This window comes from Gymnoscopelus microlampas (assembly GCF_963454915.1).
Source record: "Gymnoscopelus microlampas genome assembly, chromosome: 3".
In the NCBI taxonomy this organism is placed as follows: Eukaryota; Metazoa; Chordata; class Actinopteri; order Myctophiformes; family Myctophidae; genus Gymnoscopelus; species Gymnoscopelus microlampas.
Window position 1 is genome coordinate 25,845,075 of NC_139940.1, and position 25,697 is coordinate 25,870,771.

Genomic DNA, 25,697 nt, shown 5'->3' on the forward strand with positions numbered 1-25,697 from the left:
GAGGTCCCAGAGATAGAAAATGTTATCAAATGGGGGTCTAATGCATTTCAAACTGGGGGTCCTTGAAATTAAAAGGTTTGAGAACCACTGACAGGGGATACTGTGTGTTCCTATTTATGAGACAGAACGTATGCAAATATTCCAAAACGTTCACTTCATGTTTTTAAATAGCCGATCTACAAGCTTGTAGATTGGCTATTTTCAAATGGCTGGTGTGGCTTGCTGGTGTGGCTTGCTGATTTTGATGAAGTGGAGAGAACCACTTCCCTGGTGTGTGTTCATATTATTTGAGATATTACATTATGTGCAGGCCTATTGGCTTTGGACTGACAGAGACAGAAAGCTGTTCAATTATGTCTTTTTAATTATGTACATTTAGTTATGTGTAGGCCTTTATGTATAGTCTACATGATTGTGGATGTTGTGTGTGCATTATGCTCCCAAATAGTGTAATAGAGTTGAGGCTTTGGACAGAGAGAGACTCAAAGCTGTTTATGTGAATAAAATGTTCATCCAATACGTGTGCCATTACAGTAGTTCTCAAACGTTTTCATGTGAAGGACCCCCAAATTAATATGCATTTTACTATAGGGTTTATTGATGATTTTGATGTTATAATGACACATTTTTCTGGAGACCCCCAGGAACCCCCTTAAGGACCCCTGGGTGCTGTACCCTGCTGACTGTCTCACCTTTGTCCTGTATGTTAAATTAGCCAATCTACAAGCTTGCATGTTAAGTACATTGGTTTTCAGGATTCAAAAATGGCAAAAAGCTTGCAGATATGCCACTTTTGTGACGCTGTAGCATGCTCAAGTAGGGCATTAATTTACAAAAGTGAAAATATGGAGATTAGGTGTTTCTCCCCCCCCCCCTGCTGTTTGTTAACCTTTGTGTTTCTTCTTCCTCTCCAGGGTGTGATGGTGGGCATGGGCCAGAAGGACAGCTACCTGGGCGACGAGGCCCAGAGCAAGAGAGGCATCCTGACCCTGAAGTACCCCATCGAGCACGGCATCGTCACCAACTGGGACGACATGGAGAAGATCTGGCATCACACCTTCTACAACGAGCTGCGTGTGGCCCCCGAGGAGCACCCCGTCCTGCTCAACCCCCCTCAACCCCAAGGCCAACAGGGAGAAGATGACCCAGGTAAGAAAACAAAAACTGGGGACTTGCAGGAAGATGTGGGGCTGGGTTGTGAACGAGATTTTTTTTCGAAACCCGACATTTAGAAAAAACAATAACCGACTTAGTCTGGCTGGTTTGAGAACCACTGAACTAGAGCAATATTCATTCTTTGTGATAACAGAAGTGACTCATCATCTAACCCACCCAACCCTCTCTTCATTCAGATCATGTTCGAGACCTTCAACACCCCCGCCATGTACGTGGCCATCCAGGCCGTGTTGTCTCTGTACGCCTCTTGGTCGTACCACCGGTATCGTCATGGACTCCGGTGACGGCGTGACCCACACTGTGCCCATGTACGAGGGCTACGCTCTGCCCCATGCCATCGTCAGGTTGAACCTGGCTGTACGCGACCTCACAGACTACCTCATGAAGATCCTCACCGAGAGGGGCTACAGCTTCACCACCACAGGTTGGCAAAAACACCTTGAAACCAGCCAAACCCTCAGCCACACATTGCAACCAGCTAGAGAAGGCTTTTATAGTGTTATATTGTTGCTAGAGGTGTAAAACCCCTCAACATCCTGTCGGCGGTTTACACCACAAGCAAACTTAAACCACTTAATCCCTTTAGACTTGGTAAACAGGACATGAGCTGGCTCTGTACTTTCTACCCAAAATCTCTTGGGCAAAAATAGCTATAGATCTGCTATTTTTGGCTTAAGTTCCCACACAATATGCATGCTGGCATTCCAAGTTGTTAAAGAATATGAATTATTGCCTTCTGTTAACTAATCTCATTCTCCTCTTCTGCCCAACAGCCGAGCGTGAGATCGTGCGTGACATCAAGGAGAAACTGTGCACTGGACTTTGAGCAGGAAATGGGCACCGCGTCCTCGTCTTCCTCCCTGGAGAAGAGCTACGAGCTGCCCGACGGACAGGTCATCACCATCGGCAACGAGAGGTTCCGTTGCCCAGAGGCCCTCTTCCAGCCCTCATTCCTCGGTGAGTCACTAATTTCAGTAATTTGGATTCCATAGCAGCCAGCATGTCTTCTATGGACGCATGTTGGTCAGCGAAAATAGCCGATCTACAAGCTTGTAGATTGGCTATTTTCAAATGGCTGATGTATATAGGGTATATGTGGCTTGCTGATTTTGATGCTATAGATATTAACACATTTTTCTGGGGACCCTGTACAGTTAATCAGTAAAGTTATTTAACATGACAGTGTGGTGCTAAAGCTGCAGTTGAAATCCATCTCTTAGAGAACCACTTCCCTGGTGTGTGTTCATATTATTTGAGATATTACATTATGTGCAGGCCTATTGGCTTTGGACTGACAGAGACAGAAAGCTGTTCAATACATGTTCATCCTGTGTGCAAATAGCCAATCTACAAGCTTGTAGATCGGCTATTTTCAACCAGGTGATGAAAGGAGTGGCTAAAATGTGTAACATGGATTATAGGCCAAATGCTACAGCAGAGGACATGGTGAGAAATCAAATGAGTGTTTTAGACAATATGCATCTTGATTCTAACCAAATTACTGTATCTGAGATATTTATTTATGTCTAGGCTGCTATGCTCTTGTTTAGTGTACATGATAGGGCAGTGGTTCTCAAACAGAGGGTGTACAAATGGAACCAAATGGACCCTCACGGGTCCATTTGGTTCCATTTAAACACTCTTAGAGTTAGGATTTTAAAGTATAGATTCAATTCAGAACCTCTGCCCCAAATTGTTCACATGGGCCTGTTATAGCGCCACCAGGAGGCCGCTTTTTGACAGTACTCCTACAGATTCTGTCCAAACGTCAGGTAAATCGGTACACAGTATCTCTATAGTCATTAAACAAAACGGGTCTTTCAGATTTTTCATATTCCATCCTGATTGGCTAAAAATGGCTTCCAAAGTTTGCAGGAGTGCTCAGTTTTGAACAAAATGCCTCGAATCATGATCACAGCATGCAATTTCCCTGAAACTATGCACGCACATTCCCACTATGCCGAGGAAGAAATGCCACTTAAAACATTTTAAAAAGCGCTAACACAGGCCGATTCGTGTTTTTACCTATAACTGCACACTGTATAAAACTCTGCATACACACTCCCTAGAGGCCAAGGAAAAACCTTTGCCCTGCATTCTTCACATCTGCCTTTTATAGCGCCACCAAGAGGCCGACTTATATAAAATACATTTGTTTATATCTCTCTATAGTCATGTGATCAAGACAGATCTGTTTAATTTTTCATATTCCATCCTGATTGGCTAAGATTAACATCTAAAGTTTGCAGTAGTGGCTTGTTTTGAACAAAATGCCGCAAATCATGAACGCAGCGTCTGATTGCCGTGCATGGCCTAGGAAGAAATGGCACCCTTTTCACATTGGCCTATTATAGCGCCACCAGGATGCCAAAATAACCTACCTGACCTGGCGGAGACCTGTGCTCGGAGGAGCACTTTTTCTAGTTCCCCTTGGGTTCCTCTTATTCACACACATGTATTCTGTCTTGCTGCGGCAAAATGTTCACTTAATTGTCTTCTTTAGATAGCCGATCTGCAAGCTTGTGGATCGTCTATTTCAAATAACTGATAGGGTTTATAGCGGCTTGCTGATTTAGATGCTATATTAACATATTCCTGGGGACCCCCTTAAGGACCCCTGGGGGTCCCCTGACCCCAATCTGAGAATCACTGTGCTATTTTCTACTGTGATTACAGGTCAATCATATCAGTATGAAGGAGAGCTGTATTGGTTCTTTATCAAGCCACTGCAACACACGTTATTCAGGCCTTTTTAATATTTTCTGTATTCACATGCAAGTAAGGACATGGTGGTGTCACAAAGCAAACAAGCACTGGTAGGAAGTACTTCTAGCTTATGCTGGATCCAGGGTGCAACTCCCTGCAGCGCTGTGCCCTGCTGACTCTCTCACCTTTGTCCTGTTGTATGTTTATGTTATACATTACATTACAGTCATTTAGCAGACGCTTTTATCCAAAGCGACTTACAATAAGTGCATTCAACATAGGTAGGGAACGAAACTACTAATCACCAGAAGCATTAAGTGCATTCTCTTCTAAAACAAGCAACCAAGAGTATACCTAGCGCTAAAGTAAAAGTGCAATATATCAGCTACCTACTTTCATAAACCGATGAGACAAAATAGGAAAATCAAATGAGCAAGAGCTAAAACAAAGAAGTGTATCGAATAAACAAGATCCAATAAAACAAGAGTTCGTACAACTAGTTAACAACTAGGCAAGGCGAAGAGGAAGGGTAGTGTTTCCTGAAGAGGTGGGTTTTCAGCCTGCGGCGAAAGATGGGCAGTGACTCCGCTGTCCTGACATCAGTCCCATCAGGACCCTTGAGCGACGAGGCAATCAGTCGCCCCGAGGTGGCCGACCGAAGTGGTCGGGCAGGGGTGTAAGCATCGACCATGACCCGGAGGTAAGAAGGAGCTGTTCCTTTCACTGCCCTATAGGCTAGCACCAGGGTTTTAAACTGGATGCGAGCCACTACCAAAGAGCCGCTAGCAAAGAGGCTGTGTTTTCAGATCAGCTACAGTTGTCTGAGAGTTGTTCATTGTTGGTTGACGGAGCCCGGGATCGAACCCGCGACCCGTGGCATAACCGAAACAAATGGCTACTAGACATGCAAATCACATGGCATAACAGGAACACATGGCTACTAGACATGCAAAGCAGATGCAAATATGCAAGAGACATGCAAATGAGGGACCCTCCCCGATTTGATCACGTGACAGGGCTCGGCCAATGGCTTCGCAGGACGGAAAGCACGACGGTACGACTGACCCCCGGCCGCAGGGCTTGAGTCTACAGAGGTGCAAGTGACTGGAGACAGTCTCCAGCCATGTCTCCAGTCGGTCTCCAGAAGTCAGGGGGGGCCCCTTGTCTCCAGTCGCCCCCCTCATAGACCTCCATTCACTCTCCAGTCTCCAGAGGCCCCCACCTTCCTGAAAACTTCTCTTGTTTGCCTGTCCCCGCCCCCTTCACTCTCTCTGAGTTTCTCAATGGCAGCCATCTTTGTTTACATTTAGATGGACAGGAACACTCTAAGCTTTTTAATTCATTATAGACCCCCACCACCAAACAATGATGGTCCCTTGGTGCTGGTTAGGACCCAATAACATTTCGATTTTATGTTTTATATGTTTTTGATGACGTTAAGGCCTGGATTTGGACATCTCTTCCACAGCCTTGAGCAGCCAGAGTTGCCAGACTCTGCGAGAGAATCGAGCAACAAGGTCTGGGAAAACCAAGCCCAAAAGAAGTGACTATATGGGCCACAGGAGCCCCCACGGATGGTCTCTTTGTGCTGGTTGGGACCCAACAACGTTTATATTTGATGTTTTATATGGTTTTGATGACATCAAGGCGTGGATTTTTACATCTCTGTCACAGACTCCTGTCACAGCCAGCGTTGCCAGGTTCTGTGAGAGAAACGAGTGACTGGGTGTGAGCCCTTTTAAACCCACTGTATACATAGTCAATTTGAAAATAGCAGATCTACAAGCGCACAACGTGTCACATCATGACGGATTGTGAGCTTGTAGATCTGCTATTTTCAAATAAAGCTTGGGGGACATAATAAAGGCAAGCAGACCTGGCTGCAAGCATTGGTGAGAGCTTATGTCAGACAGCAGCATCAGCAGAAGAAGACAGGTAAGGTGCCTTGTAAACAGATGTTTAATGTCTCCAATTGTGCTAATAGGACATAATCATTGATCATTATATATCCCTTAGTCCCTAAGGAAGACCAGATTTTTTTTTATTGAATATGATTTTAAAAGGGTCTTTGTTGAAAGGAGGAGATGCTAACAAAATGTTAGCATCGTTTATTTAAAGAGGGGTTTAAAGGCTCTATGGGACAGTTTATAACATGGTAAAGCAAACAAATGTATGCTCAGATAACCTGGTGAGTTGCTGAACACAGTGGATTCATTATTAGCTCAATCTGGGATGTTATAAGTGTGTACTGGGCTGTCTGTAACCTGTAGCTTAAGGGCTATTTTCAAATAGCTGATGTAGGGTTTACAGTGGGCTGAAAGCTGCTTAAAGACGCACTGAAGTGACATTTTCGGTCATTTTATTTTGAAGGTTCAGCCTGAAATGTCGGCTCAACGACTCTAAACCAATCAGAAGGTCCCATCCCTTCAGGCTATGGGACGTTGGATCTCAATCACTTCAGCCGTGTGCAACACGGCTAGTGTTTGTTTACAAGTGAGAGAGAGACGGCCAGTGAAGCACGTTTGCTACTACCTGGCTTATTTCTAACCTATAATGTTTTCAGATACATATTTTAGTGTGCAGATGAAGTTTAAAATGAGTAATACACTCATCTTCAATGAGATTCAAAACGGAGTATCTCTGTAATTAAAATCAGCTGTGTTTGAAGAACGTGCAGCTATGGGAATCAAACAGGTGCATGTAATCAAGATTCATTTATATTCATGAAGGCTGAGTGATGTCATCACGCAGCACGTTTTCGTTTACAGGAAGTAATTAAGATTGGCTTTTTAGGGACTTTAGATGTAAAAATACACAAAAATGGGTTTTTTTCATTTTTTTTGGCATCTATTGTTAGGTATGCCCATATGATGACCACGGATATGCTCTAAAAGTGTGAAAAACATATTTTTCATTTCACTACACCTTTAAAGCTAACAAACAGTCCATGCTAGACACATATCATTATTCACAGAACATCACTGATCACCAGCCTCGATTTTATATTTCATATTATTTAAAATATGTTTAGCTTTGTTTATTATATAGCAGTTTGAGGGAAAGAGCTCCGTTTTTGTACTGTTATTTAACATGACAGTTTAATGTTTTGTGGTCATGAGTCAAGGTGTGTTGGTCAACACATGTTTACCTCCATCTGGGGTGTGTGGGTTTGTAAACTGCTCAGTGTAACATGCATGATTTTATACAACCCAAATGCTAAATGAGGAGAAATCAAATTAGTGATTGACTGTAATGTATTGTAGATGTTGATTCTAATCACTGTATCTGAGCTGTTTATTTATGTCTACTATGTCTATTTTTCTGGGGACCCCAGTACAGTTCATCAGTACAGTTATTTTAATAATATGATACGGCAGTGGTTCTCAAAGAGAGGGTGTACAAATGGAACCAAATGGACCCATGAGGGTCCATTTATACACTCTTAAGGTTGTTACACACCGGCGAATATAGCGAATATACGCAAAATTCGGACTCGTTCCGAATAATTAAAAGACGCTTTTTCGCGTCGCTTTTTCGCTTTTTCGCTCCATGTACGGAGCCATTGACTTTATAAGGTTTAAAAAAAAAACGCAATATTCGCACGAAAAAATCGCCCCGGTGTGTAACAACCTTTAGAGTTAGGATTTTATAGTATAGATTGTGGTCCTTGAAATTAAAAGGTTTGACAACCACTGTGATAGGGCATACTATGCGTTCATATTATTTGAGATATTTAATTATGTGTAGGCCTTTATGTATAGTCTACATGACTGTGGATGTTGTGTGTTCATTATGCTCCCAACTAGTGTAATAGAGTTGAGGCTTTGGACAGAGAGAGACTCAAAGCTGTTTATGTGAATAAAATGTTCATCCAATACGTGTGTGCTATTACAGTAGTTCACAAACGTTTAAGGACCCCCAAATTAATATGCATTTGATTATAGGGTTTATTGCTTATTTTGATGTTGTATTAACACATTTTTCTGTAGACCCCCAGGAATCCCCTTAAGGACCCCTGAGGGGTCTATTTATTTTTTATACTATATAAAATCTGAGAATCACTATGCTATTGTATAGTGTGATTACAGCTTTACTAAAGGAAAGCCGTGTGGGTAAAGCCAGGTTGTTCATATCTTTTCATACATTTTCATGCAAGTAAGGGCATGGTGTGAACATGGCAAAAAAGCACTGGTAGTAGGTACTCCTGGTTTCTGCTGGGAACAGGGTTCGAGTCCCTGCAGCGCTGTGCTTACTGTTTCACCGTTGTCATGTTATATGTTTACATAAAATGTTATCACTCAATTAGTTAACACATTTGGTTCCATTTGTACACTCTCAGTTAGGATTTTATAGTATAGATTGTGGTCCCAGATATAGAAAATGTTATCAAATGGGGGTCCGTGGTCTAATGCATATCAAACTGGGGGTCCTTGAAATTAAAAGGTTTGAGAACCACTGTGACAGGGGATACTGTGTGTTCATATTTGAGACAGTTATTTATGCAAATATTCCACTTTCACTTTTCACTTCATTAATGTTTTTAAATAACCGATCTACAAGCTTGTAGATTGGCTATTTTCAAATAGCTGATGTATATAGGGTCTATAGTAGCGTGCTGATTTTGATGCTATAGATCATGGATGGGCAACTTTGATAATGTAGGGGGCCACTATATTTCCACACTCACTCCAGAGGGCCACATTGCATATACTGTCAGGCAGACACCTCTTATCTCCGTATTTTAACTTTTTTCGGTAAATGAGTGCTGTACTTCGCCATTCTATGTCAAACTAAAGTAGCAAAAGTAGCCGATCTACAAGCTCAAAACGTGTCGCACCGCAACACGTTTTGAGCTTGTAGATCGGCTACTTTTGAATTGGAATCCTGAAAAGTAACATTTTTATTGAATTCCAAATGCATTTATTTATACTTATGTCAACTTTATGAACTTAAATACAAATACATTGGACATAAAAAAGAAAATAGTATTTTAATACCAGTCATTAAGCTACTAATATAGACTGAAGTAATTAAAGCGCGTCATGTTTGCATGTTTGTAATTGTAAACAGCTGAAATCAATAATATATCAGTATTCCGATATTAACCTGCAGACCGCATGTGGCCCCGGGCCGCCAATTGCCCATGTATGCTATAGATATTAACACATTTTTCATGTAGTTTCATGTTCATCAGTACAGTTATTTAACATGACAGTGTGGTGCTAAAGCTGCAGTGGAAATCCATCTTCTTAGAGAACCACTGTGATATCCCCTGGTATGTGTTCATATTATTTTAGATATTAAATGATATGCAGGCAGCAGGCCTATTGGCTTTGGACTGACAGAGACAGGCAGAAAGCTGTTCAATACATGTTCATCCTGTGTGCTGTTGCAGTGGTTCTCCGACCTTTTCATGTCAAGGACTCTAAATGAATATGTTTTTGACCATTTGAAGATTTTTTGAAAATAGCCAATCTACAAGCTTGTAGATCGGCTATTTTCAACCAGGTGATAAAAGGTTTAAAGTGGCTATAATGTCGTCACCTTGCTAAACTAATGGCCTAAGTAATTTTTTGAGGAAAATTATATTTTTGCCTAAGTCAGCTCCTCATGACACTGGCCACCTCTGGTAAAATCGCCTATCTCCTAATTGAAAAGGATCATGCTGTTCACTCCCCTTTTAGTATAATGGCCTAACTCCCTAGTGTGACTTAGGACAAAATAGGCCTTTTTTTTGGCCTAAGTCACATGGTTTTGTGAGGCCAAATTATTTACTTATTTCGGCCATTTTTTTTCTTTTGGCCTAAGTCCGATTTAAACCTATTTAAATCTATTATGTTACATAACTGACAGACAGTGTTATTTCTATTTAAATAGTCATAATTTGTTATAAACATTTTGGGTGAAATGATTAAGAAATATCATATAGTTTTGTTTTGGATCAGTTTTTTTTTCTTCCTGAAAAACGTTTTAAAAAATGACATAAGCCATTAGTTTAGCAAGGCGACGATGTGTAACATGGATTATAGGCCAAATGATACAGCAGAGGAAATGGTGAGAAATCAAATGAGTGATTGACTGTTTTAGACAATATGCATTGCAGATATGTTGATTCTAACCAAATTACTGTATCTGAAATGAAAAGGTTTGAGAACCACTGTGATAGGGGATATGCGTTCATATTATTGTCTCCGCCAGAGAGTATGTTTTGCACCCTGTCCGTCCGTCCGTGTGGGTGTCCGTCCGTCTGTGTGTGCCCAGCTAATCTCCAGGACCGTTGGCATGATCGCAGCGAAACACATGGGCCTGTTATAGCGCCACCAGGAGGCCGCTTTTTGCAAAAAAAAAAAATTGACAGCACTCCTACAGATTTTGTCCAAACGTCACGTTAATCTGTACACAGTATATAGTCATTAAACAAAACGTGTCTTTCAGATTTTCACTATCATCAGTGTTTTCTTAATTCATGTTTTTTGTTTACACATGATTTTTTTTCTATTGATATATTGCATTCATGTTCATGGGTATTTTCAGACATTTAACCACCTGTGAGGGGTTGTGAGCTTGTAGATCGGCTATTTTCAAATAGATGATGTATATAGGGTTTATAGTGGCTAGCTGATTTTTTATACTAGATCAAATCTGAGAATCACTATGCTATTGTATAGTGTGATTACAGCTTTACTAAAGGAAAGCTGTGTGGGTAAAGCCAGGTCATTCATATCTTTTCATACATTTTCATGCAAATAAGGGCATGGTGTGAACATGGCAAAAAAGCACTGGTAGTAGGTACTCCTGGTTTCTGCTGGGAACAGGGTTCGAGTCCCTGCAGCGCTGTGCTTACTGTTTCACCGTTGTCCTGTTATATGTTTACATAAAATGTTAGCACTCAATTCATAGACCTGAATGCACTTTTAATTATAGTACATCAAGCAGGTAGCCCTGTGATTACATCTTTATAGCACATGGTTGCATTACAGTGCAACCACAATGTGATTACGTTCTTATTCACAATGCAACGTTTTTGTACTCCAATGTCATGGTGTATTAGTCAGCACAGTGGATTAATATTTCGATCGATCTGGGATGTTAAAGTTGTGCAAAACTGTGGTCAATGAATTGCCTCTTCAGCTAGATCAAACGGCAGTCACTTATAACTGTTGAGACTCCTAGAACATTAAGACGTGTTGACATGGATAGCTTTGTGTCTAATAACATCTCTGTGTTAATGAATGGGGTATGAGCATTATGTCATACAGTGTAGATTGTAGATCGGACCATGTCGTACAGTACATGGTCTACAGACCATGTCAGTCTACAGTACAACAAACTATTAAGATGTTTGTGATTACAATATGTACTGCTTGGTGTTATGTTTAAAGTAAAGTAGGCCTTGCACAAGCCCGGGATCGAACCCAGGACCTTTTGACCATGTCATGTGTAAATGACATGCAAATGGTCCAAACAGGGACACACCCTAATGCTAATCTGATCCCTCCCACATTGACTGGAGAAACCTCAGCCAATCGCTGGCCTCACAGATTGCACTACGGTACGGCTCATCCCCACCCGCTAGGAGACACGGGGAGAACATGCAAACTCCACACAGAGTAGGCCCTTTCGCCAACCCCACATAGGGTATGGGCGCCGATGACGTGGAGGAGAGAACACGCCCCCAGCGCCCACAGCGTCCCTGGCGGGAATCGAACCCAGGACCTTCTAGCTGTGAGGCGACAGCGCTACCGACTGCGCCACCGTGCCCCCACCCCTGAAACATTCTTCCAAATAATGACATCCGATAATCTATTTTCATTTTTTTAAATTTGTCCTTCATTTGCTTAACGTTTTTTACGTAACCCCATCTGGCCATGTCGGCCTGCATGCCCTGAAAGATCTTTTCGTTCCGAGTCACTCCGTCCAACTCTCTTTGGATGCTCTCCTCACTTAACAAAGTCAGAAAGGCCTTTACCTCAGCTTTAGTCCAATATGATCCAGATTTACGGGCTGCCATCTATAAGCGAGATTGTAGCTTAGCTTAGCTATTTTTTAAACACGTGAACGCTGAGACTAGAGAAACTGGCAGCAGCTGAGCAAACAATTTATCCTGACGCACAGTTGTGACGATTTCCTCTGACCAATCGGTAGCAAGCAGCGTTGACCTATCAGTAGCAGCAGCCTTATACGTCACTGCTAGAGCCCAGCTCAGACCTACCCAGTAGTGGGTACTTTTTAGGCACCAGTTTAGTACCACTTTACCCACTTCATTGTAGTGGAAACCGTTGCTGTGGTGGTCGGTGTGGGGTGGGCCTAGGTAAGTCCATGCATATGGAAAGGAGGCTATAGGGATTCCAGAAGGGTGGCACTGATAACATCGTTCTAAGAATAGAACGGCCCGGGCAGTTCTCTGAACTGAAACTCCCTCAGGGAAAAGGTTACCCAGCCATTATGTGTCACAGGTCGGTGTGTTGACACTGAAGCGGTGTGGGGGTGGCCACAGGAGTGCGCTGATCTATGAAGGAGTAAGTAACAACTTCCTCAATGAGTTAAAGCATTAATACATGTATGCTGTTCAGCAGTAGATTGCAGGTTTCCATCGGTTGCTTAGCTGCCTGTGTCTGTCTATTTCATCCGTCTCTCTTTATTGTTATTACGGGGCAGTGGACTGCAGGTTTCCGATGGCAGTCTGTAGCCTTATTTACACTTTGTTGTACGACCATGTCACTCAAGCGACTCAACAATTAGATTTATGTCTGTCTGTCTGTCTTTTTATTTGGAGCAGGGGCCACACGTCTGTCTCTCTCTGTCTATCCACAGTAAACGTATAAAAATACAGGACACATGATTGTCTTTGGCATGATTGTCAGTAGAGAACTCACAATGGCAGCTATGCATTTTTTGGAAACCAAATGGACCCAGAAGGGACCATTTGGTTACATTTGTAACCTCTCGAGAGTTAAATGAACACTGAGGATTTTATACTGTGCACGCTTCACCTCTTTCTGCTTTCAGGTAGGGGTGAGGAGCTGTACGTGTGTATAGATTGGAAACTCAAGTCTTTGTTTTTGTTTCAGTGTTGTCACGAGACAGACGGACGCAAGCACCGTTTTGCTGTAGCTGTCTCTGTATCAACCTTGTTTCTCCTCCCCTCCATATCCAGTCGGATCAATCGAGACTCCTCTGTCCCTCCTTTTCCTGCCTGTGAGTCCAGGAGGGGACCAGGGGTGTCTGAAGATGAGGATCTCATGCCGACAGGTCGGAAATCACCAGTTTTCAATCTTATTCCCAATGTCTCCGGGGACCTGAAGCTCATCAGATTCATAGTCGTCATCGAAAGACATGTGGTTGATGGCATGTAAAAGAAAACTAGATTAGCATACAGTAAAGGTGTACTGTGTACTATATTCTGCACTGCTTATACTTTTGTTTTGGTTAATAATGATCACTTAAGTCGTGGTTGAGTTACTTATTTTCTAATAATGTAAAAAAAAAAAAATGCCGATCTACAAGCTCACAACGTGTCGCATTGTTTTCAAAGACTTTTCATACACGTCCCAAAATAGGGATGCCAGGGTTATACTGTCGGTGTCTGGCAATTTCATTTATAATGTATTATGAAAACTGTTACATTTAAAAGACAAACAATCATTGCATTCAAGTTCATTGATTAACTGTTATCCTATAGTTTCAATGTACAGATTATCATTTTGATAGTATATTGTTTAGACTGATGCTAGGTTCTTCCGTTCTTGGTTTACCTGTGATCGTAGTTTCCTGAGGCACTACACTGTCTCTCTGCATTTGATGTATGTGTTTACCTTGCTTATTGTATGAAGCTCTGAATAAGAGCGTCTGCTAAAATACCTAAATTGTAAATTCAAAGCTTGCAAATGAGTCTATGCGTGGAGAAGTATACTGTATACTGTAGCTGTGTTATGTCTTGTATGCATGTGCGTTAGTACTGTATGTTGTTGTTGTTATGTATGTATGTCTGTACCCCTCATGTAGCTGTTCATTAGCAGTCTCTTCCGCAACCAGTATCTCATACTCCTCTGAGGCGTATTTATCCCAGTCTGACGGCTCTGGACCTTCACTGTCAATGTCCTAAAACAAAACACTCACCATTAACAACCCTAGTTGTTGACCGGGCCCTGGATCCCGCAGGGGGTCTATACTTTGTCCCCTCCTTTTTTCCCTCTACACCATGGTAGATCTACAAGCTTGAAACGCAATGCGTTGTGAGTTTGTACATCATTATAGGGTTGCTAGGGTTCATGTGGTTAATATTTACAAGTTGAATACAAACACAACAAAAAAGGCGCTTTAGCAGCAGATGTGGATTTCTTTCCAGAATCCCATTGCTAACATGTATTGACAAACACAAGAAGTATCACAAGCTAGTTATCTGCAGGTTATCATGCGTTATTTTACTGCCCTGATATGCAGTGCACACAGTACAGGACCGGTCAATATTGTGTTGGATTGGATGACACTGTAATGAATAGTGTATTAACTCTGATCTGAGGTATTTCTCCAGGTTGAAGAAGGCTTTAGATCACTAAGGGTGATCTTACCTGCAGAAATAACATATGAAAAGTCAAACAGAGGAACAATAGTGTTAGAGAGAGAGAGAGACATCCAGCCAGCCAGCCAGCCAGCCAGCCAGCCAGCCAGATACACAAACACACACACACACACACACACACACACACACACACACACACACACACACACACACACACACACACACACACACACACACACACACACAGAAGGTGAGGTTGAACCACATTCTTTATCTTCTGGTCCAACATCAGCATAAGCTAAAGGGCCGGTCACACCACGCACTATAACTCCAACTATAACGATAATTTTGTGAGTGTCCACATTGAATGATAACGCTGTGTAAACAGTGCCACCAAACTGGCGCAGCGCTGCGTCAGAGCGCACACACAGAGACAGAGAGCGACAGTGAGAGAGAGATCTCCACCTCTGTGGTGCTGAAACACACATGCAATAGGATATAAGGATTATCTGACTGATTATTAATTATAAGGAGGCCAGATAATTAGTTGTAGGCTATACCTGAGGAAATGCCAGCTAGCCTACCGGCAGTGGTGTAAAGTAGCTAAGTACATTTACTCAAGTATTGTACTTGAATTTTGAGGTACTTTTACTTTACTGGTGTATTTTCAATTTTACTTCTACTCCACTACATCTCAGAGGCAAATATTGTACTTTTACTCCACTACAATTATTTGAAAACTTTAGTTACTAGTTATTAGTTACTTTACTTACCTCTTCGTCCCGGTTGGGGCATAAGGCCGCAATCATACATTGCCACTGAATCCTGTCTTGTGCTTTGGCCTGCGCTCAGCTCCATCATCACTGTCCTTCGCCAGGTGTTCTTTGGTCTACCTCTCTTTCTCTTCCCAACTGAGGTCCATCTCAAGGCAACTTTGGTTATTATGTCGTCTTTCGTAAGGTACTTACTATGGGATATCATCGCCCCCTGGCGATTATACAGGGCAAAAACACATGAACTCCCGTATCCAATAGAATTGGAGAAGGGTTGTGTGACGCAATTCACCGCCGACCGGTGAGGGTATAAAACCCTTGCGCCACCACTGGTCATTCTCTTTCACCACTCTGCGACATCGATTGCGCACAGAGCTTCAACACAGCGACGGACTACTACTACAAATTTCAACACAACCCACAGCTTGAGCACCTACAAGTGTTCCTCCACGGGTACCTTCGTACTAAAGTTCGGTTTACTACTAAACACTCCCTTATCTAGAAACGACTTTCCTATCCTCTCTGTTTTCAACCACGAGACGCGCAGCTAGCTAAGCTAACGAGCCTACACTAGCAGCGCGCAGCAGAGGCTAGGCTAACTAGCCCTTTGTTCCTACCTCGTGTTACTCAGAGGAGGAAACAAGATGGCGGCTCGGGCCTGCGGCATGAAGGGTTGCAGATTCCTCATCACCGCGGACGACCGTCATTCAACAAATACATCCATGCATACATAAACTTGCTTGATTTATTTACTTTTCAACCCAGTATCCTACTATAATTCTAGTAACCTCTGTCTGTCTGTTTGTAGTGGTGTCTGTTTGTAGTGGTGTCACTACCCGGTTCTCCTCACTGGCTGGAGCAATTGCTCTGATTTCGCACACAGCCATTGACCATTACCATCTGAACTTAACTGTGAAGCCCGTTTTTCAATTTCATCAAATCTCAGCTTCTTATTAGCGTTTATGTGTCAAACAATGTCGCCTCCCGGGTTGCCAGATCATGTGCGCATATCCCCCCACGGATGCGTCGACCGGGTATGGTCTAGTAACAGTATATTTTGGTAAGTTGTATCATGCAATGCTGAAGAAATATGTCACCATAACACTGCCCTCTAGTGTTTAGGAAGGGTGTGCGCAGGTTACAAATATAGAATATTTTGATTCACACTAATTTATGTAGTGGTCACTTGAGTGAGTTTAAATTGCGTGGTCCTCCTCAACATTACAAACAAACAATAGTAAGCCTTGAAAATGGAATGAATAAACACCCATATGTACATTCAATAATCAACGTAATGCATGCAAAATAAGGTCTTCCAAAAACAATTCATGTATAGCTGATTGTTTGATTGAATACTTTATTTGGAAGAAATGCCAACAGCAGTCAAACACTTGGTCTAAAAGGATATAACACCAAAAAAGTCCTTCCGGTCTTGTTTCCATTGGGTCCTATGCAAGGCCGGATCATCCATAGGCGGTTGGGGGCGAGTGCCCTGGGGCACCAGCCAATGAGGGCACCACATGATAAAAAAATAAATCTATTACCCCCCATAAAAGACATTTCAAATGCCTCTAGCGGCCTAACGGTAAGGCCGACGGAAAAACTCAAGAAAAACTGACTCAAAGTTAACTTGAGTTCTACCTACTCAGGTATCTAGTTTGTCGCCGTCCGACCTTCCTAGCCTGTGTTATTAAAGAAAAACGGGCGACAATGGCCACTTCAACTTGAGGTCACCCAGGGGCACCACAGAGGGTTAATCCGGGCCTGGTCCTATGTATTCAATTCACCAACATAACATAATAATAACACCAAAATTCTATATTCAAAATCCAAAAAGCTACCTAATGTAATGGCTCTGATGTAGCGTGACATCATTACCTGGTAACTGGTGCCTACTGTATATACCTTTCTTTGAAGTAATAACAAGCAGTGTGTGTGTGTGTGTGTGTGTGTGTGTGTGTGTGTGTGTGTGTGTGTGTGCGCACACGCGTATGAGTGTGTGTGTGTGTGTGTGTGTGTGTGTGTGTGTGTGTGTGTGTGTGTGTGTGTGTGTGTGTGTGTGTGTGTGTGTGTGTGTGTGTGTGTGTGTGCGCGCGTGCATGCGTGAGTTAGTGTGAGTGTGTCAATGAAATGTCAAAAGGAGCGTAGAAAGCATATATGCATTCATTTGTGTACATGCCTGTCTTTCCATACATAGCAGTGCACTGTATGATAAAACTATAAGCTAATGGATCACATGAGCTCTTTCTCACATAGCCAGTTAAGTGAAGTTCCACAAGGAGCATTATGCCAACTGGCCATCAGAGGCTGGATTTGACTAGAGTACACACAGTCCTGATATCTGGAGCCCCCACTGGCTGGCTGTTGGTCTGCCCAAAACCTAGAATACAAAACATTGTTTTTTTCGTAAATGAATGCCCTTTGATCATATTACAGCGTCACACAAAAGCATCAAAAGCAGCAGATCTACAAGCTTGACACGCGGTGCAAAGCAGCGTTGAGCTTGTAGATCTGCTACTTTTGCTGTTTTTGAAATTGAATCCTATCCGATATATGATTTACATCACTCATTATAAAATAAATTGTACATTTTAGGTATTTGATGGATATGTTTATCCACACAGGAAAATCTTTTGAAGACATTTTTTTGTCTTCTTCAGCCTTTATTTTATAGTATACAGTAGTCTGACAGGGGGTGACACGCAGCAAAGGTCATCGGAATCGGGATTCGAACCCGCAACACGCTGTCAGGCTCATCAGCAGCCTAGGTGCCCGGACTGCTACGCCAGCCGTCCGGGACAAATCATCATTGTTGTCTCCGCCACGTCGAAAGGCATGGCGTTTTACCCTCCGTCCGTCCGTCCGTGTGTCCGTGTGTGTCCGTCCTGTCTGTGTGTTAGCAGCTAATCTCCGGCACCGTTGGCCCGGTTGCTCCGAAACTTTGCACACAATTTTTTCACATGGGCCTGTTATAGCGCCACCAGGAGGCCGATTTGTGCAAAGCCCATTTTTGGACGGTGCAACCGCCCCTATATGTGAGGTTTGGACATTCGCTGCACTGTGATTGGCCACCATTGTACCCCCCCCCACCCATTGTACCCCCCCAACCCTGCGCTGTGATTGGCCACCATTGTATCCCCCTAACCCTGCACCGTGATTGGCCACCATTGTACACTGGTTGACTCTATTCAGGACAGTGATTGGCTAGTGAAACACATGACACATGTGCATAGCCCTATAAATAGGACTATGCACTTAAAAACACATTTATGTTTTTTTTAAGTGAACACACACACCACACACTTCAGAAATATTACTTTTCTTTAAGTCAACTTCCATCACTGTGATGACCACTGTGACACCGCCCACTTCACACTGGGTGTGATTTTTTTACATTACTCCTACAGATTTTATCCAAACGTCATGCAAATCAGTACACAGTATCTCTATAGTCATGTGATCAACACAAATCTGTCCGATTTCCCATATTCCATCCTCATTGCCTATGGTTGGCTTCCAAAGTTTGCAGGATTGGTCTGTTTTGAACAAAAAGCCTCAAACTATGCACGCAGCTTGCGATTTCCGTGAATTTTCACACGCATATTCCCACTAGGCCGAGGAAGAAATGCCACCCTTTTCACATTGGCCTGTTATAGCGCCACCAGCAGGTCTAATTTAGCAAAACACATTTTTGGAACAAAATGCCTCAAATCATGAATGCAGTGTCTGATTGCCATGAAAGACCCAAGAATAAATGGCACCCTTTTCACATTGGCCTATTATAGCGCCACCAGGAGGCCAGAATAACGTACCTGACCTGGCGGAGACCTGTGCTCCGAGGAGCACTTTTTCTAGTTCTCAATGAATTATCACCTTGTGTTCAGTGGGGTTTCATCCACCCATGTCCACCTTCCCATCCTGTCCCTGATAGACAGACCGATCCACGCGTCAACAGGGATATCTGAGCCATTGTGGAGCGCTACCTGTTGGCCATGATTCAAGTATAATAGGTTTACAGAATATTCATATAAAATTGTTGTCAAAAAAAAAAAAGTCATACAGTACATTTCTAATTCATCACATGGTTGGTTAGAAAATGGTCATAGTACTACCGGGGACTGGGATTTCATTCCTGCTCCGACGAAAAGTCTTCCAAAGAATGTCATTATTTAATTCCCCTCCACACATAAAGTGTGTTGGACTGCTAGTAGACTTTTTAGGACATTCTTTGACGTTGAGAGTTTATCATAATCATGATACTGTATAACCTTATTCAATTTGGAAAATGTTTCGATTTTTTTATGGGAAGTGAGCACGCTGAACAAATATATTTAAAAAAAATGCTTTTCTTCTGTAGTCTATTCCTCAAAAGCTTTACGTGGGACAAATGAGTTTATTTTAAAATGACAGTGGCTTGTGTGTACAGACTCAGAGCAGGCAACTACTCTACGCTTGATTTATACTTACTGTAAGCATCTGACACAAACGCACAACTAAGTATAAATTTGGTTTCAGAAACACACACACACACACACACACACACACACACACACACACACACACACACACACACACACACACACACACACACACACACACACACACACACACACACACACACACACACACACACCTGTTCCTCTCTGTTGTTTATCACCACTAGGTGAGCTCCTCTCTTCAAGCAGTCCAGCCTGGCCCCCTCCCAGCTGTTGAGCTCAGAGGACACCAGGTAACAGCTGGACAGGTGTAAGCTCCACCCTACTGGACACACCTGATGCTGTTGCTCTGGTCCTAAACACAACGACACAGGATGGAATGAATGATGAATAACACGTTGGGATGATGGTACTGTAATATCTAAGAATTATGAAGCCTAATTTATAGTGCAAAAATCTGTACTTGCCAGCAAGCAACACCGTCCTATGACAAATTAAGCTTAAGAGAGTTTGCTTGTTGAAAGTGTATGCCCTCTACTATTGGTCATCTCATATTCACGAATTAACCTTCAAGCTGCAAATGACTCGACAAATTTATCAAACACATTTCCCTCACAAAGTATTGTTAAGGCATCCTTACAGTATTTTTGAAAAGTTTTGAAACGATTTAGAATTGATTTATCTATTAATTTTGAAACTTTTGTTTTGTAGGGGTGTTAATCAAAGCACTTGAGCAGCAGTACCCAGTAGCAGTTGCCGCAGTACTGGGCCATTCCAAGTTGGGAATGTGTGTTACTGTTAATGAAAGCAAAGCAGGGCATTGCCGCTAAAAGAGAATGCTTCAACTGTATTAAAATGTAAATTGTTTGCAAGGTATCATCTCCATCACTCACCATGTAGAGCTCGGGTGGAACGCGTCCGTCTCTCATTCTCAAGCGCCGCTATGCGATTCATCAATTTACTGACATCGTTCCTCAACCGGTCTCTCTCTCTGGTCAAAGCGTTGAAGCGCTCCACCAACTGGTTCTTATCTGCCACTGCTGTGAGGTTCCGGGTGCAGTCATCATACCTGGTCTCCATCCGTTCATAACTAGCCTGCAACTGGTTCCTCCGATCTGCATCTGCAGTCAGGTTCCTGGTACAGTCAGCATACCTGGTCTGCAACCTGTCATAACCAGCCTGTAAACGCTTCTTTTGCTTCCTTAGATTGTTTAGTTGGTTTCTCTCTCCTTGAGCCAGGTCTGTGATGTCATTAGTTGGCATCACAATGTTGTGTGATAACTGGTGGTCATACTCTTCACAAGACTCATCTGAAGGCAATTGAGATATGAAGGTTCTTATAACACACTTTCTGTGTTTAGTGCAGTTAAACGTAAAGGGATAGTTCACCCCCAAAAAATATTTTTTTCTATCGAATACTCATGGAGACTTGAATTCATGGATATATATTTTTTTTTGTCGCATTCCTAAGCCAATAATTTGATCACCAGCGGACCGGTAGGCAGCGGTTCCGGAAGGTGACACAAAGGAGACTCTTTGTGTCTCCTACCGGTCATCAAATTATTGGCTTAGGAATGCGACAAAAAACTAAAGATATCCATGAAGTCTCCATGGGGTGATTAATCGATAGAAAAAAAGTCATTTGGGGGTGAACTATCCCTTTAATCTTGACCTTGCAATGCATTAAGACTAGTCTACCGGGAAAATCTATTTACTCTATTACTCTGCCTTGTTTTTATCCTGCATTTGAATGAAAAGTGAGCTCAAACCACTGAGCATGAGAAGTTAAAGCCTCATTGAGCAATGTGCAATAGCGCTGTGTCAATGGCCGGGTTTCCCAAACGAATTTGAGCTTGTGCGTAGCCTAGAACCTGCGTAGGAGCCTCCACGCAGCTGCGCAGTAGCAACCCCGCTGCGCACTATCTTCGTTAGTAGCAGCTGTGTGTGCCCTTAACTGGCTTCTGGAGACACCATCTTCGCAGGTGCTCAAGCGCACGGTGTTAACGTCTGTGCTAAAACTACACTCCGGAGGCAGCATGCGCGTAAAGAGCTCCTGGACGTAGCCTACGTCAACTACGTAGTGCTTTCCTACTATAGTTTAAACACCCTTTGCATACATATATATATATGTATACAGGATTTTGCAAACATACTAAGATAAAGTCGCACCTTTATCTAACTTACCTTTATATGTATTTGACACTTACATTTTTATAGGTACATTCTGTAATGTATTAAAATGCATTTTAAGGTGACATTTCAATGATCTTAAATGAACACGGCGGCCATTGTGCGCCGTTCAAAAAAAATTCAGAGGATAGAGGGGGCGTCCCCCTGCATGATTGACAGCTTTTAGCACCAATGGGGGGAATTTACTTTAGGAAAGTTTAGGAATATATCTATATATCTATATATCTATATAGATAGATACAGATATATATAGATATATAGATATATATATAACGGCGCGTAACGGGCGACGCCTCCCCAAAAAAAACAGACATACATCCAACAAACACACTGCGACATGCCGTGTTGATATAACTTGCAGATATGTTATTTTGGGGCGAGCGGGTGTTGCTCCCACAGTCAAATTAGCGAGAAGTTGCGTGCAAAAGACCTAACTATCGGGCTCAGTCTTATTGGCATGACTGGTAACGCGTTGGGCTGGCGATTGGGAACTTCGGGCTCGATCCCAATTCACTGTTTCCACTACATTCATGAACCCGGCGTTGATAAATTATAGCATGATCCGATAAAAAGGCTGTCGGTGACAGAGCCAATTGTCAGATGTCGTGAAGCAGTCCACTGTAAATACAACGTTTGAATAATATATTTATGCATTAAATTACATCTACAAGCTTATGAGGCGTTGTGAGCTTGTAGATCTGCTATTTTCAAAAGATTTTTTAACCATTCACAGCTGTCACTTTGTGAGAGGAACTGCACTTTCATCATAACGTTTAACTATAAAACTTCGAAATTAAGGAAACATATTTAGCTCAGCATCATTTATATACCTTTAGTTAACTTGGCATATGCTTAATATTTTTATTAGATGATCGGATCATCCGTGAGAGTACGATTTGTAAACTTCGGGTTCATGCATAAAGGACGAAGCACTGCAGCCGCTCGCCCTACCCAAAAGAACAGATCTGCAAGCTATCGACACGGCATGTCGCAGTGCGTTGACAGCTTGTATGTCTGGGTTTTTTTGGGGGGACGTTACGCACCGGCCCGGACGTAATTTATATATATATATATAAATGACGGCCGTATGTGTGTGTGTGTGTGTGTGTGTGTGTGTGTGTGTGTGTGTGTGTGTGTGTGTGTGTGTGTGTGTGTGTGTGTGTGTGTGTGTGTGTGTGTGTGTGTGTGTATATATATATATATATATATATATATATATATATATATATATATATATACACACACACACACACACATACACACGTGTGTGTGTGTGTGTGTGTGTGTGTGTGTGTGTGTGTGTGTCGGTCTTTTCATAGATCTATTTCGCTACGAAGGGTGTTACAGGCGGCCCAGGGCGCTCGTTACAAACTGCTGCATTGAACAGCACTGAGTCCACGTCTCTCCCAGGAGGCGGGGAGTAGGTAGGCTTCGTGCGTGCTGATGGCAGAATGTAGTTTTAGCACACACGTAACTCCCTGCACTGGAGAACCTACGACTATGGTGTCTCGTGAAGCCAGTTTAGATGGCACGTTGCCAGGTTACAACCACCTGCTACTAATGAGGGAGCGTAGGTTTGCTGTGTAGGAGGCCCTTACGCAAGTTGAGTAGGCTGCGCATGACCTGAAATCTACGTGGCTGCTGAGGGCGTGACCTGAAATCTACGTGCCTGCTAACGCCTGTGACGACACACATTAGACCCGTCGTCGGACCTGCGCAGCATCTCTACGAAGCATCTCTACGAAGCTGTTTGGGAAACCCGGCCAATGTCATTATTTTCAGGCCATGTGATCAAAACTATCACACAATGCAGCATATATTTTCACCTTTTGAAAGAACACGCATATAACAAAATATTTGTTATACTGCAAAAGGACATGGCATTCCCAGCACGTCCTGGAGATGCCTGGGGGGAACAGGAGTGTATTATATCCTGTGCTTTTATTAATTGTTTAATTAATTAATACTCACAGGAAAACATCCGCAGGGAAATGTTGAGAGTGGCTTGAAGGATGCACAATAAGCCAAAGCTGATGGCAACCACACTGTAGACTTTTGACCCTGGTAGAACACACACACACACACACACACACACACACACACACACACACACACACACACACACACACACACACACACACACACACACACACACACACACACACACACACACACACACACACACACACACACACACACACACACACACACACACGTAACCATGAAGAGGAAGCAGTTTTTAAGAAATCATGTAAGCATGCAAGACATTTGTTACAACACTGTTGCAACATTTTGAGAAATTTAGATAATAACATTTTGTCATGGGTCTATAAGAAGTGCTGTCACACAAATTACAAATCAATAATTTGATTGATTGATTGAATACTTTATTAAGGTACAGTTTAAAAAGATTGTTAAATAACACCAAAAGCCCTGGGGGCTTGGTTCCACTGTGGTCCTGCAGAGATTGCAGTATTGAAAAGAAATCTCTGCATACTTTCTGTAGTGTTAATCAATACAAATCTGGCTGATTATTTTCCTAATGCTCATGCCATGTTTTAAACATCTCCAGCATGGCTGAACTTGTTCTATTTAAATTCATTTAATCTATCCTGGCATTGTCTTTAACCACTTGAGCCTCCACATTCTACTGCAAACATCCAGCAAAAATAGCCAATCTACAAGCTCACAACGCTTCGCAACATGGTGTGTTGTGAACTTGTAGATCAGCTATTTTCCTCAAAGAGATTTGGTATACTGTAGAGATAAATATTAGCGGCCCTAGTATAAAGCCACCTGGGGAATCTGGTCACTAAGTATTGTAACTAAGTACTAAGTATCTGGTCACTAAGTATTGTAACTAAATACTAAGTATATGGTAACTAAGTAAGTACATACATAGGGTTTAAGTGGTTAAAAGACTGCGTGGTGGTGGCAAAGTGGGACATTTCAATCACATTCAATGTGATTCGCTGATTTTCTCTCACATGCATCTTGTAAGCTTACGACAGATATTCTATGTAGTACCCTGGCAAGTAACCTGCCTTGAATTAGTCAATACCACACATTTGTAATTTCATACCCCTGTACCGTAATAAACATTCTGTCCATTGATGAGCAGTCTTACCTGTATCATGTCTCTTTTTCACCCCTACCCCCTTTCTCTCATCTAAGTCCTGAGAATTTACATAATCTGCCATCTCTATGTCCTCCATGACGGCGCAGTGGATCCAAATGTTAAACAGCACACTTGGTTCTCTTTTTAACACTGACACTGTCTAGGCATTTATTTCACAAGATGTGTGTGTGCGTGTTCGAGTTTGGAAATCACCCACAAAAAAAGAAGAAGTATTAAAAATCACATACTTCCCACGTAAGTGGTTCTTGCTGGATTACAAATACCCCTTTTCCAACAAATGTTCTATCTTCTCCCCTCTCTCTCTCTCTCTCTCTAAAATCTAATTTCTATGCCATGACACAGGCTGGCAGTACAGCAATACAGTGTCGGTACAGCTTGACACTGCATGGACAAAGCATGTGCAAGTGTGTACCAAAGTATAATATAGCATCAATACAATGAATAAGTAAAAAGATGAAAGCGTCCATATATGTGTGTGTGTGTGTGTGTGTGTGTGTGTGTGTGTGTGTGTGTGTGTGTGTGTGTGTGTGTGTGTGTGTGTGTGTGTGTGTGTGTGTGTGTGTGTGTGTGTGTGTGTGTGTGTCTGTGTGCATACATACATTTGCGCATATACATATGTGGAGAAATATGTTTATGGATGTGTATTTGAATGCATAAATTATAAGTAGGAAGCAATCACTTCATATATGTAGAAAGTGAGTTATTGAGATATATATTTATACAAATAATAAATACAAATGTAACCTAACAATTGG

General features: G+C 42.3%; 1 protein-coding gene and 1 pseudogene across 3 annotated transcripts; one reads left to right on the plus strand and one right to left on the minus strand.

Annotated features, from left to right (window-relative positions):
• The first annotated feature begins 917 nt into the window (after positions 1-917).
• LOC311041790 (actin, cytoplasmic 1-like) lies at positions 918-13,238 on the plus strand (annotated as a pseudogene). Its single transcript, XR_014602870.1, has 4 exons — positions 918-1,149; positions 1,353-1,600; positions 1,950-2,137; positions 13,040-13,238. The product of XR_014602870.1 is annotated as an actin, cytoplasmic 1-like (transcript).
• Positions 13,239-16,228: 2,990 nt separating this feature from the next.
• Positions 16,229-25,053, minus strand: LOC311042331 (asialoglycoprotein receptor 1-like). 2 transcript variants are annotated; one of them, XM_084053010.1, is made up of 6 exons: positions 24,931-25,053; positions 23,775-23,864; positions 20,507-20,734; positions 19,811-19,968; positions 19,051-19,160; positions 16,229-17,557 (listed from the first exon to the last, which is right to left on the minus strand). In XM_084053010.1, exons 1-6 carry the CDS (start codon positions 25,016-25,018, stop codon positions 17,410-17,412), a joined length of 822 nt encoding a protein of 273 aa, XP_083909136.1. In that variant the 5' UTR covers positions 25,019-25,053; the 3' UTR covers positions 16,229-17,409. The 2 variants fall into 2 exon arrangements, with proteins under 2 accessions (XP_083909136.1, XP_083909135.1); XM_084053009.1 differs by having other exon boundaries at positions 20,507-20,923.
• Positions 25,054-25,697: the final 644 nt, after the last annotated feature.